Source organism: Anas platyrhynchos, chromosome 10, assembly GCF_047663525.1.
Source record: "Anas platyrhynchos isolate ZD024472 breed Pekin duck chromosome 10, IASCAAS_PekinDuck_T2T, whole genome shotgun sequence".
Lineage (NCBI taxonomy): Eukaryota > Metazoa > Chordata > Aves > Anseriformes > Anatidae > Anas > Anas platyrhynchos.
In genome coordinates this window covers 7,181,884-7,192,001 of record NC_092596.1, presented here as the reverse complement: position 1 = coordinate 7,192,001, position 10,118 = coordinate 7,181,884, and the positions used below count along the sequence as shown (strand labels likewise).

The 10,118-nt window shown below is 46.2% G+C and overlaps 1 protein-coding gene across 3 annotated transcripts in view; it reads left to right on the top strand.

Annotated features, from left to right (window-relative positions):
- Positions 1–6,028: 6,028 nt before the first annotated feature.
- LOC101794906 (ubiquitin carboxyl-terminal hydrolase 12) overlaps positions 6,029–10,118 on the top strand; it is a 30,227-nt gene continuing 26,137 nt past the window's right edge. Inside the window, exon 1 of one of the 3 annotated variants that reach the window (XM_027465045.3) lies at positions 6,029–6,188. In XM_027465045.3, the coding sequence (XP_027320846.1) occupies positions 6,141–6,188 (48 nt within the window). In that variant the 5' untranslated portion in view covers positions 6,029–6,140. Of the gene's footprint in view, positions 6,189–7,100; positions 7,283–10,118 lie in introns of those variants that run through there. The other 2 variants (XM_027465046.3, XM_005009007.6) reach the window with 2 other exon arrangements.

The following is a 10,118-nucleotide window of genomic DNA, read 5'->3' as shown; positions in this document are numbered from 1 at the left end:
GTAGGGATGACAGCATGTAACCGTACACGGACTACGAGCAACTCTCAGTTATCAGGGATAATGGGGAGGGAAGAAAAAAGGACGAGCAGTGGGGAGGGAATGGCCCAGATAAAGGAAAACTGCAAATAATATAAAACAGATGTAAATGAAACTACAGAAAGTACAGTCTGAGCATTCATCTCTGAAAAAAATGGCCAAAAGAGATCTGCAAAGGGTAGGGCTGGCTTTACACAGCGGTGGGAAGAAGGAAGCCTGGTGCAGACAGCATTCTTCTGAGACGTGTGCTCTGCCACGCTGCGTGGGAAACAGATATTAACTGAAAGCTAATCCACCCCCAGATCTCAGAGATCCGAGTACGCAGATTTCTCCTGTCTTCTGCACACTCCTACCAGGCAGAAGGTGGGCATGGCTCCTTACAGAGAGGCTGCAGCCACCAGAAGAGCTTTTTTTGCCCAGACGCTTTCATGCAGCTGCTTTCAATCACAGCACACACAAGCAGGTTCTGGAGGCTGGGGTATCACAGAGGGCTAGCACAGGAGGAAGGGGAATCAGGCCAGGTCTCTCGATTACCACCCCTTCTCAAAGCACTGGGGGCCAGGTTTTCCAATCATCTCGATTTCCATGCCTGCCTCACACAGGACCTATGCATGCTGAGCATGAATTGGGTGCAGAGCTTCGGAAAAATCCAGCTTTGGTGCACAGCAGTCCAGTAAAACAAGCACAGGATGCAGAAGATGTATGAATGTATCACTTTTCCAGGGCTCGGTTTCCCCTCTAAAAACTCCTTCTGAAGCTGTATTTGTGCTGAGTTGTTGTGTAAGTGTGAAGGGTTATTACTTTGACCATCATGACAGTCAGCTGATGAAGAGGGAGAACAAAAGGCCTGGAGGGCTATCCAGCTCGTGGCACTGGGAGGGAGACACCAGATCCTGTGTCTTTTGGGACACGGCTCCAATGGGAACGGTCTTAAATCTTCCAGTGTGTAAATTGGCTTCCAGATTTTTGCAGACACCCAAACACTGAAAAATCTTTTCCAGGAAATTTCATTACCAGGGTGCTTTAATCTTGCAGAAGTTTTGTAAGAACTGGCCAAATGAAAGGAGGAACATGAAAATGTTCAAAATCTTGTGGTCGATTAACAGGACACTTTGAAATGTGCTGTTGAGCTGGACACATTATAAATTTTAGGATTAGCTAGCAGCAGTATGTAAATGCCCCCCTCCCTAAGTGTAGGATGTTGGAACCCTTATTACCATTTGCTATTAAAAGCATATGTGAGTGAGTAATACAAAATTATTCATTGTAAGTCTTCCTATGAAAACAAGTGGTAATATATCTACCAGCTTCTAGGTGGCCAGAACGATTTCAGCCCAGGGAAAAGGGCCAGATAAATTAAGCAATATCATGGGGAATGTTCTATATGAGCAAAGACATTCCTAGAAGAATACAGGTCTGCTGTCTTGCTTGAAAAAGAGAGGCAACACCGCTGACAGGAACAGAAGTAAATGTCCTTTTGGGTTGTGTCAGTGCTGAGGAACTCCAGAAGGATCTCACAAAAGCGAGCACAGAGCAAGCTGGCAGAGGAGCTTTAGTCTAGATAAATGTAAAGTAATGCATCTAGAGAAAAATAACATAAACTATGCCTAAGTGGTGCTGAACTTGGACTTGGCACCCATAAATTAGGAAGGAGACCTTGGAGTCATCAATGGCTGTTCTCTGAGATCATCAGCTCAGTGTGCAACAGAAGGAAAAAAAAAAGAAAATCATCAAAATGTTGGAGGGGAATGGAGAATTAGATGTGGGGTGGCTTTTTGCTGCTGGCATGAAAGCTCAGAGCATCCTCACCTCCAGCGCAGTGTGCGATTCTCTGCATCTCAAAACCATGCTGGGGGCTGAGAGGGCACGGAGCCGGGCATCTCAAATGGTCACGGCAATGAGCAGCTGCAGGGAGGAGGCTGGAAAAGCTGCTTGCCATGTGCTTACACGGATGCTGGTGCTGACACCCGAGAGGAGATGTGTCGGGGCAGGAATGAAAGACCAGTGCTGGAGGAAATGTTGGACTGCTTCTTTTGGCAGCTGTGATGGCTTCTGGTTGCTTAAAACAAATGTGAAAGCAGTTTTAGACTGAATCTTGGAAGCAGACCAATTGATTTCTAGTTCTTTGGCTAATATGGTTCCATCTAACTTTCTGATGCATTAGCCCAGGCTTCTTGTGCTTCTAACCAACGCTTGCATCCATGGCATGTAGAAATCTCTGTCCAGAGCTAATAGTTTCTGATAGCAGTAAGAAAGGCAACATACACTCCAGAAAGTTTTAAATAGATTCCCAAGCTCCTTTTCTTATTAACCAAAAATGATGAATTTGGGGCTCTAATTTGGAAAGAATTTGAGTAAGATATGTAGTAAGAGCCAGAGGGTTTTGTATCTGATCTTTATTTGATTTTCTAGATTGTCAGAATAGTCTTTTCACCGAGTGACACCACGCAGAAGGATTCACCCTATTTAAGATTGTATAACCCTTGGCATGTAGAATAAGAATTGTTTTTAAAAGAGATTTTCATTGTTTGTGTACAATGGACTTATATTTAGCTAAAAAAGCACATGTTTTTAATTCAAATTCTTCTGGAAAAACAATAGCTTAAATTAAAGGGAGAATGTTTGCAAAACTCAGAGCAATTTTGAAAACATTTGGATGATTCTGGAGATTTTACTAACCACTCATTAGGTTATCCATGCAAAGATATCTGCCTTTGCATGTTGCACACAGATTACGTTATTTCCACACCATTTTATTTTAAGATTTATTTATTAGTCTATGTTACTTTTGGCTATGATTTTTATAAGATTTTCTATTTTTATTGTTGTTGGCACTTGTGCATATCTTCAGTGATGAACCATAATAAAAACAAAAATATTTGCCATTACCATAGTGCTTTTCATACGAGGATGTCAAAATGCTTTCAAAACTGGATATAATTACTCCTCATACATTTTACAAAAGGAGAAACAGATGAGCAGAGCTAGAGCATCTTGCTAAGATCCCTGCATATTGGGAGGAAGGCGAATGTTCTCACTCTTTCCCCTTCTTCCTAGCAGACAAAAAAAAAAAAGGAAGAAAAAAAAAAAAGAACAAAAAGAACAACAACAACAAAGCGATCTTTCTATTTGCAATGGTTACATTTACCCCCAGTATCTCTCTGATGCTTTTGCACAGTATTTTGACATTATGGCAACACTGCTAGAGAAGTGTGGCACATTTCTGAGCAGGTGTGTGAAGCATGGTGCTGAGGAAATGCCACTTGCTTTTGCAGGTGCTGGGATGAAACTCATAGCTGGTTGCTCCTGTAAACACCCTCTGCTCCTGAATGTGTTCTAAACAAGCACAAACTGATCTTTGCAGCTTTGTCTGACTGCTTTTGTTGCAAATGTGAGGCCCAAAGGCCAGCTCTCACACTGCAGAGCTTCAGCACGAAACAGAAGACAGAAGTAGCATTTTTACCACCTTTTGTTCCCAGTAACCCAGTACCTCCTAGGCAGTACCTTTGTGGCAGGTAAGACAAAACAGTGATGAATGTGATGTGCATGAGGAGCAAGCCTTTCTCTGTGTGTTCAGGATCGTACTTTGTGTAGGTCCTGATCACAGGTAAAAGACATTAAAAATTAGGCAACTGTGGCTCAGCAGTAGCCTCAGAAGTTGTCGTTTCAGGACAAGACTGTCATTTTAGCACCATATTTGTACCCAGCAATAAACTGTTCCGATCTTTAGGCTAGAGGGGAAGGAAGTGTCCTCAGATGCTATTACAACATCTGTGATAAATCATATTTGGTTCTATTTTGGGATGTAAGGGAGGCGATCATTTAAATCTACAGTTAAATCTGGTTAAACGCTGTACAGATTCCACTATTTCTGTACTTCCTGTCCCTAATTCTGTTGCATTGCTGTTCATGGAAACCCTGTAAGTTGCACGTGTCTTTTTTTCACTTTTAGTGTATTTTTAAGGATATTTTTTTTAGGTTGCGGAATACTCTCCCCTGGGATCCTATAGTAGATGACGTGGGAAGTACAGCGTGTATAAGAGAACATTGCTGCAGGCGAGCAACTCAAATAGAATGGAAACATCTTGGCCTCATAAAATAGTTTGTGCTTTGGAAACTGAACCAGCTCTTCCTCACAGATATTCCCACAAGGTCAAGGCTGAAGCAAGGGGCAGCATGTGGAATCGGTCTTGCCCACGGTGTGTTTCACGCGCAATATAAGCTTAGGGCTTCCTATGATCTTCACCAGCTCTTTTCAACAGCACTTAGTTTATAGGCCACCCGAAATATTAGTCAGGTTTCTTCCAGGTTCAGCACAGAGAATTCTGTACATTGTCATCATTGGGACAACAAACGCTTCCACCCATCTGTCTCCACAAGGGATTTTTTCCTCTGATAGGTATTTGCTTTTGGCATGCAGTGTGTGAAGTGGTACATAGTGACTGGGCAGCATTTCACTCCTTTCCTGCTGGGTGTACAACAGACACTGTGAACGCAGCGCTGTGCTCTAAAAGGCTCCTTTTTGTGATTTTGCTGAGATGGGCATGCATGGTGCAGAGCAGCAAACAATTACTTGGTGCAGAAACAATGGCCATCTCCCCCATCGTACTGGATGGCTCCGTATAAACCTGTCTGTGGGTGCTGACAACTGCTGAAGACATTCTTGGGAGAAGGTGAGTTCCAGATGATCCTTCAGGACTTGTCAGTGCCCCAGTATCCATTGCCTTCCTCACTGTCACCCACTAAACCATGTCCCTAAGCACCATGTCCAACCTTTCCTTGAACACCCCCAGGGACGGTGACTCCACCACCTCCCTGGGCAACCCGTCCCAATGCCTGACCACTCTTTTTGAGAAGAAATGTCTCCTCATTTCCAACCTGAACCTCCCCTGGGGCAACTTGAGCCCGTTCCCTCTAGTCCTATTGCTAGTTACCTGTGAGAAGAGGCCGACCCCCAGCTCCCCACACCTTCCTTTCAGATAGCTGTAGAGACCAATAAGGTCTCCCCTAAGGTGACAAGGACATGAGGAAATGTCCTCAGGTTGCACCAGGCGAGGTTTAGGTTGGGTGTGAGGAAGAATTTCCTCACAGAGAGGGCTGTTAGAAGGGGCTGCCCAGGGAGGTGGTGGAGTCCCTCATCCCCGGAGATGTTTCAGATACGTGTGGACGTGGCACTTAGGGATGTGGCACTTAGAGACGTGCCTCAGCGGTGGCCTTGGCAGCCAGATGATGGCTGGGCTTCCTTTTGGGGCCCTTTCCCAAGCTGAGGCCAACTGTATGAAGTTCAACAAGGCCAAGTGCTGGGTCCTGCACCTGGGGCGCAATAACCCCAAGCAGAGCTGGGAGATGAGTGGTTGGAGAGCTGCCAGGCAGAGAAGGACCTGGGAGTGATGGTGGACAGTCGGCTGAATATGAGCCAGCAGTGTGCTCAGGTGGCCAAGAAGGCCAACGGCATCCTGGCTTGTATCAGGAACAGTGTGGCCAGCAGGGCTAGGGAGGTGATCGTCCCCCTGTACTCGGCTCTGGTGAGGCCGCACCTCGAGTACTGTGTTCAGTTTTGGGCCCCTCGCTACAAGAAGGACATCGAGGTGCTCAAGCGAGTCCAGAGAAGGGCAACGAAGCTGGTGAGGGGCCTGGAGAGCAAGTCCTACGAGGAGCGGCTGAGGGAGCTGGGCTTGTTCAGCCTGGAGAAAAGGAGGCTCAGGGGCGACCTTATCGGTTTTTATAACTACATTAAAGGAGGCTGTAGAGAGGTTGGTCTGTTCTCCCACGTGCCTGGTGACAGGACGAGGGGTAACGGGCTGAAGTTGCACCAGGGGTGTTTTAGGTTGGATATTAGGAAGAACTTCTTTACTGAGAGGGTTGTGAGGCACTGGAACAGGCTGCCCAGGGAGGTGGTGGAGTCCCCATCCCTGGAGGTCTTTAGAAGCCGTTTAGATGTAGAGCTGGGTGATGTGGTTTAGCGGAACCCGCGGCCGGGCTCGGCGGCGCGCAGCCGGCTCCGCTTGGGCGCCGCACGGGCGGCCCCATTTGGCGGCCGCGCCACCCGCGGCCCGGCTGCCGCTGTCAGTCGGGCGGCGGCGCAACATGGCGGCGGCGGGCGGATGGAGGCGCTGATGACGGTCCGGAGACTCGCCTCCATCTGTACCATGGTGGGTCAGGCCGGCGGGGGCACCGAGCTCCCGGCCGCCTGTGGGGTGGCGAGGCCCCGGGCTGGGCAAGGAGGAGGGAAGGGGGAGCCCCCGGTGTTGTGTGTGGGGGGGGAGGCCGCAGGTGCTGGGGCCGGGGTGCCCTCAGGGGGGGCCGGGGTGCTCCCCCGTTCCTGCTCGTTTATTTGTTTATTTTTGTGGTAACTGCGCCGTTTTGAAAGGTTTGTAAGCGTTTCGTGTGGAGCTGGGCTGCTGGAAACCCCCAGCGACAGGCTGTTAACGGGGGTGCTTTGTAAATAGAGGGGCTTGTCCGGCTCTGAGCACAGGGGGCTCATAGGGCACTATCGGGTCTCACTGGTGATGTGCTGTCCAAACACCTTGTATTTATTCCTAGTGCGTGGCGTTTGAGCAGTACAGGCTGGCATAGGGGTCTCAGTATGGGCAGGGGTAGGGGTCTGGATCGCCAAAATCCGCCACCAGATCAGGCTGAGGACATGGGGTTTAGTGGCTCTGTGTTTCTCAGTCCCCATCTCCATCGCTCCAACCCCTCAAACTTCAGCTTTGGATCTTACTTGGAACAGTAGCAAAGCAGGCAGGGGCTGTGTCCTCAGAAAGGCTGCAAAGACTGACTTCTGACCTGTGCAAAGAGCATAAGGGTTTGGGGTTGCCTTTCTGTGTGGATGCTGACACCAGTTTTGATTAACTTCAGATCCATCTGAACTGACCTGTAGTGTTGTTTTACAAAGCTTGGTGTCTGGAGAGTCGTAGTAATACTTGTAACAAAAGGGTTTTGTTTTGTTTAATTTAAGGCAATGAGTATCTGGTTAAAAAAAATAAATAAATTTAAATATTGCAGAAGATCACCCAGAAGTTCATACTTCGCTTATTTCACTAGGTTTCTTTCTTTTTCCAAAGCAACTTGGACTTCTACTTGCCCATCAGAAACACAGGTGAAATTAAGGTCACGAGAGGCAGCTGAATCACGCCTTCATTGCGGAGCTCCGTACCCCAGAGGCAGGCGATTGACTCAGTCCCATACAATATTTTGGATGCATTCCTGAGATCAGCTGACTGAGCCTCAGATTATGAGGGTGAACGTAAGGCAGTGCATTTTCCTATGACTATGCAGCCAAACCTGACTATAGTCACTTGGGTGTTTGTGATTTGTTTTTAGAGACTTTGACTATACATATTCAGTCTGGGACTCGTTTTTGCACCCGTGCTTACCTTAATTTTGGTTGGGACACTAGATGAAAGCAAAGCAGATACTTGTAGCCTGTTAATGTCCATTCTGAAGTAATATTTATCTTCAAGAGAAGATTTCTAGCAACTATGTTTTCATCCTGTTGCAGCTTTGGGGCCATAACCCCAATATTGCAACTTTGTGATATCAGTGTTTTGTCAGATGTTACAGATTTTTTTCAGCATAAGTGTTCTGTGTGCATTTGTGGCTTGGGTAAACTTCCTGGCAATGCCACTCCGTCTTTTCTTCAGCTAACATGTGAAATGTAAGGTTCTGGGTGCTGTGTTTTAAAAATGAATTACTTTATTTGCATCTGCTTCTATGTCTAGTAAGTAAAAATACCATTTGCCTTGTCACAACGTGAACACGAAAAATGTAAGCTTTCGTTCAAAAAAACACTCAGTTACTTTAACACAGCCTCTTTAGGAAACTACTTTCTGGAGAACTATGCTAACCTGTGCTGTCTGTACAGTACTTGACATGCTGCTAGTAAAATGTGGAGTTTTCACCAACAGTTCTTGTGGAAGAACAGTTTAGGTTGGAAGGGGCCTCAAAGATCATGTAGTCCTAACCCCCCTGCCATAGGCAGGGACATCATCATCTGAACTTTGGGCTGGAAAGCTGAAACGGAGGTTTATGTTGTTCTCAGACCTCAGTCAGTACTATAAGGGCTGGTGTCCCTGACTTACCATTTGCGATGCTCCAGTATTCTGCAACCTCTCTTTAAAAATGGAATTCTGTGCCCAAACTCATTAGCAGGCAGCAGTACGTTTGTAACTTGAGTTCGATCCCCCCTCCCTAAAACAACTCCCAGGTTTTTGTAGCACGGATCACCTCTCCTGTGCCTTCTGATCTTAGCGTGCCCGGTGTGCGAGCACCGTCCCTCTTTCAGCAGTTGCATAACATTCGTGTGGCAACTACGGCGTTGCGAAGATTTGAGCTCTCAGGAAAATACGTGGTAACTCAGGAGTGATTCATCGCTTGGTAAGGATGCTGACACCATATGGCAGGGCACATCCATAGCCAAGAGCTACCAACTAGAGCTCTGGTTCTCTGCTCTGTCCTTTTGTCTTAATTTTTATTACCTGGCCTCTGTCTTTGTCATGTACTCCAGGGTTTTTCATTTTCTTTTTGTAAGTCACAGCAAAAGTAAGTGGCAGAATGAAACAGAAAGACTATAAACAGAAACTGTTTAGACTTTTTTTTTATCCCCTTACCTTCTGCTTCATGAAAAATGCATAGCTCCTGTTTCAAAAGTATATTTAAACTGGTATGTTTCTAGTTCTGTGGCATATGTGCAGTCATGGACATATGGGAATCCTCTCTTGACTCAGAGAGGAAGGAGGGCTGAATTTCCATGGGTCTGACTGTGTCATCTGATCCAGAATGCGCCTGCTGTGCTGCAGGGCTGTGACAGCCAGCTGTGGAACTGAGCTCACCAGTCAGGGTCTTTGTGGCATTGACAATAACCTTTTTTTTCTTTCATTTCTCTGTATAAGCAAATCAGAACGCTAGTATGGAGCAATGTAAGAAGCACAGGGATCTGATCTTTTCCTCTGCAGACTTTGTGAAAAGTCTTCAGTAAGCTATTAACAGAAATATTGGTGTTTCTTGGTAGGCTCATTAGGGACACTTCCCCTAGATTCATGTTTAATTGTTTGCTAAACCAGCGAGACGTGCCTTATGAAGAACTCAAATCCAGTGTACAAATTGGTGGTAGCTCTGCTCTACTCTGAATCAGTGCAGCGAGGATATAATTATTAACTTCAGCACTGGAGAAGGGATGACTGGTTCATTTGTAACAATACATTTCCATTTGCCACCTGAATAATTCACAGTATTCAGTTCAAGCAGGGCTTTTGTGTCACTGATATACACTATGTGCCTACCTGCTGCTTCACCTATATTTTTAGAAGTTTCTTTTAGATTTAACAGAGAAATGTCTTTTATGGCTGGGAAGGGGTCACTGAGGAAGTGGAAAGAAGGGAGGACAGAAGCCGAGCTAGCTCAGCAGACTTCTGTTTCCAGCAGTGCTCTGCTTCTTGATTTGTTAAGTTAAAGGAAAGAAATGCTCATCGTTGTGCTTAATGCACAGCTTGAGAATGCCCTGCTTTATTGTAGGGAAGGAAAAAGTGTGTGTAACCCTTTGCAAAGTAGTTTGTAGGTCACTTTGGTTCTTCTGCTTGTGCTCTAGTTTAAGGCTGGGTGTGCGGGGGGAGGTTACTGATGTGTTCTGCAGATCCTGGACTTGGAGCAGCACAGAGATGGGAGCCCGTGCAGGGCAGGCAGAGGGCCTGCATGGAACAGCCCAACAGGTGGGCAGTGTGCTGCCTTCTTCTGAAGGTTTTTTGGGATTTTGTGCAGGAATCCTGAGCTACTACACAAGTAAGTCTTTCTGCTGTCCTGGTGTCTGTTGTGATCTCAGATTGTTTATGAACTTTAAGGTTTAATGCCTTCACTATCTCTGGGAAAGTGAGAGATCACAATTGTTGTGCCATGGAGCACTGAGAAACCTGGGGGCAGTGTGTGGTTCACTGAAACCAGTATTAAATACACCAGAGGATGGGTACTGCAGGAGCTATTGCGGTTTTAAAAATGAGGTATGAATACTGGGGAAAAGGTATTAAAATAGAGTGAAGGTTGTAGAAGAGATGCTCTGTAGAATCTTGCTGGTTTTGTTCTTTAATCAG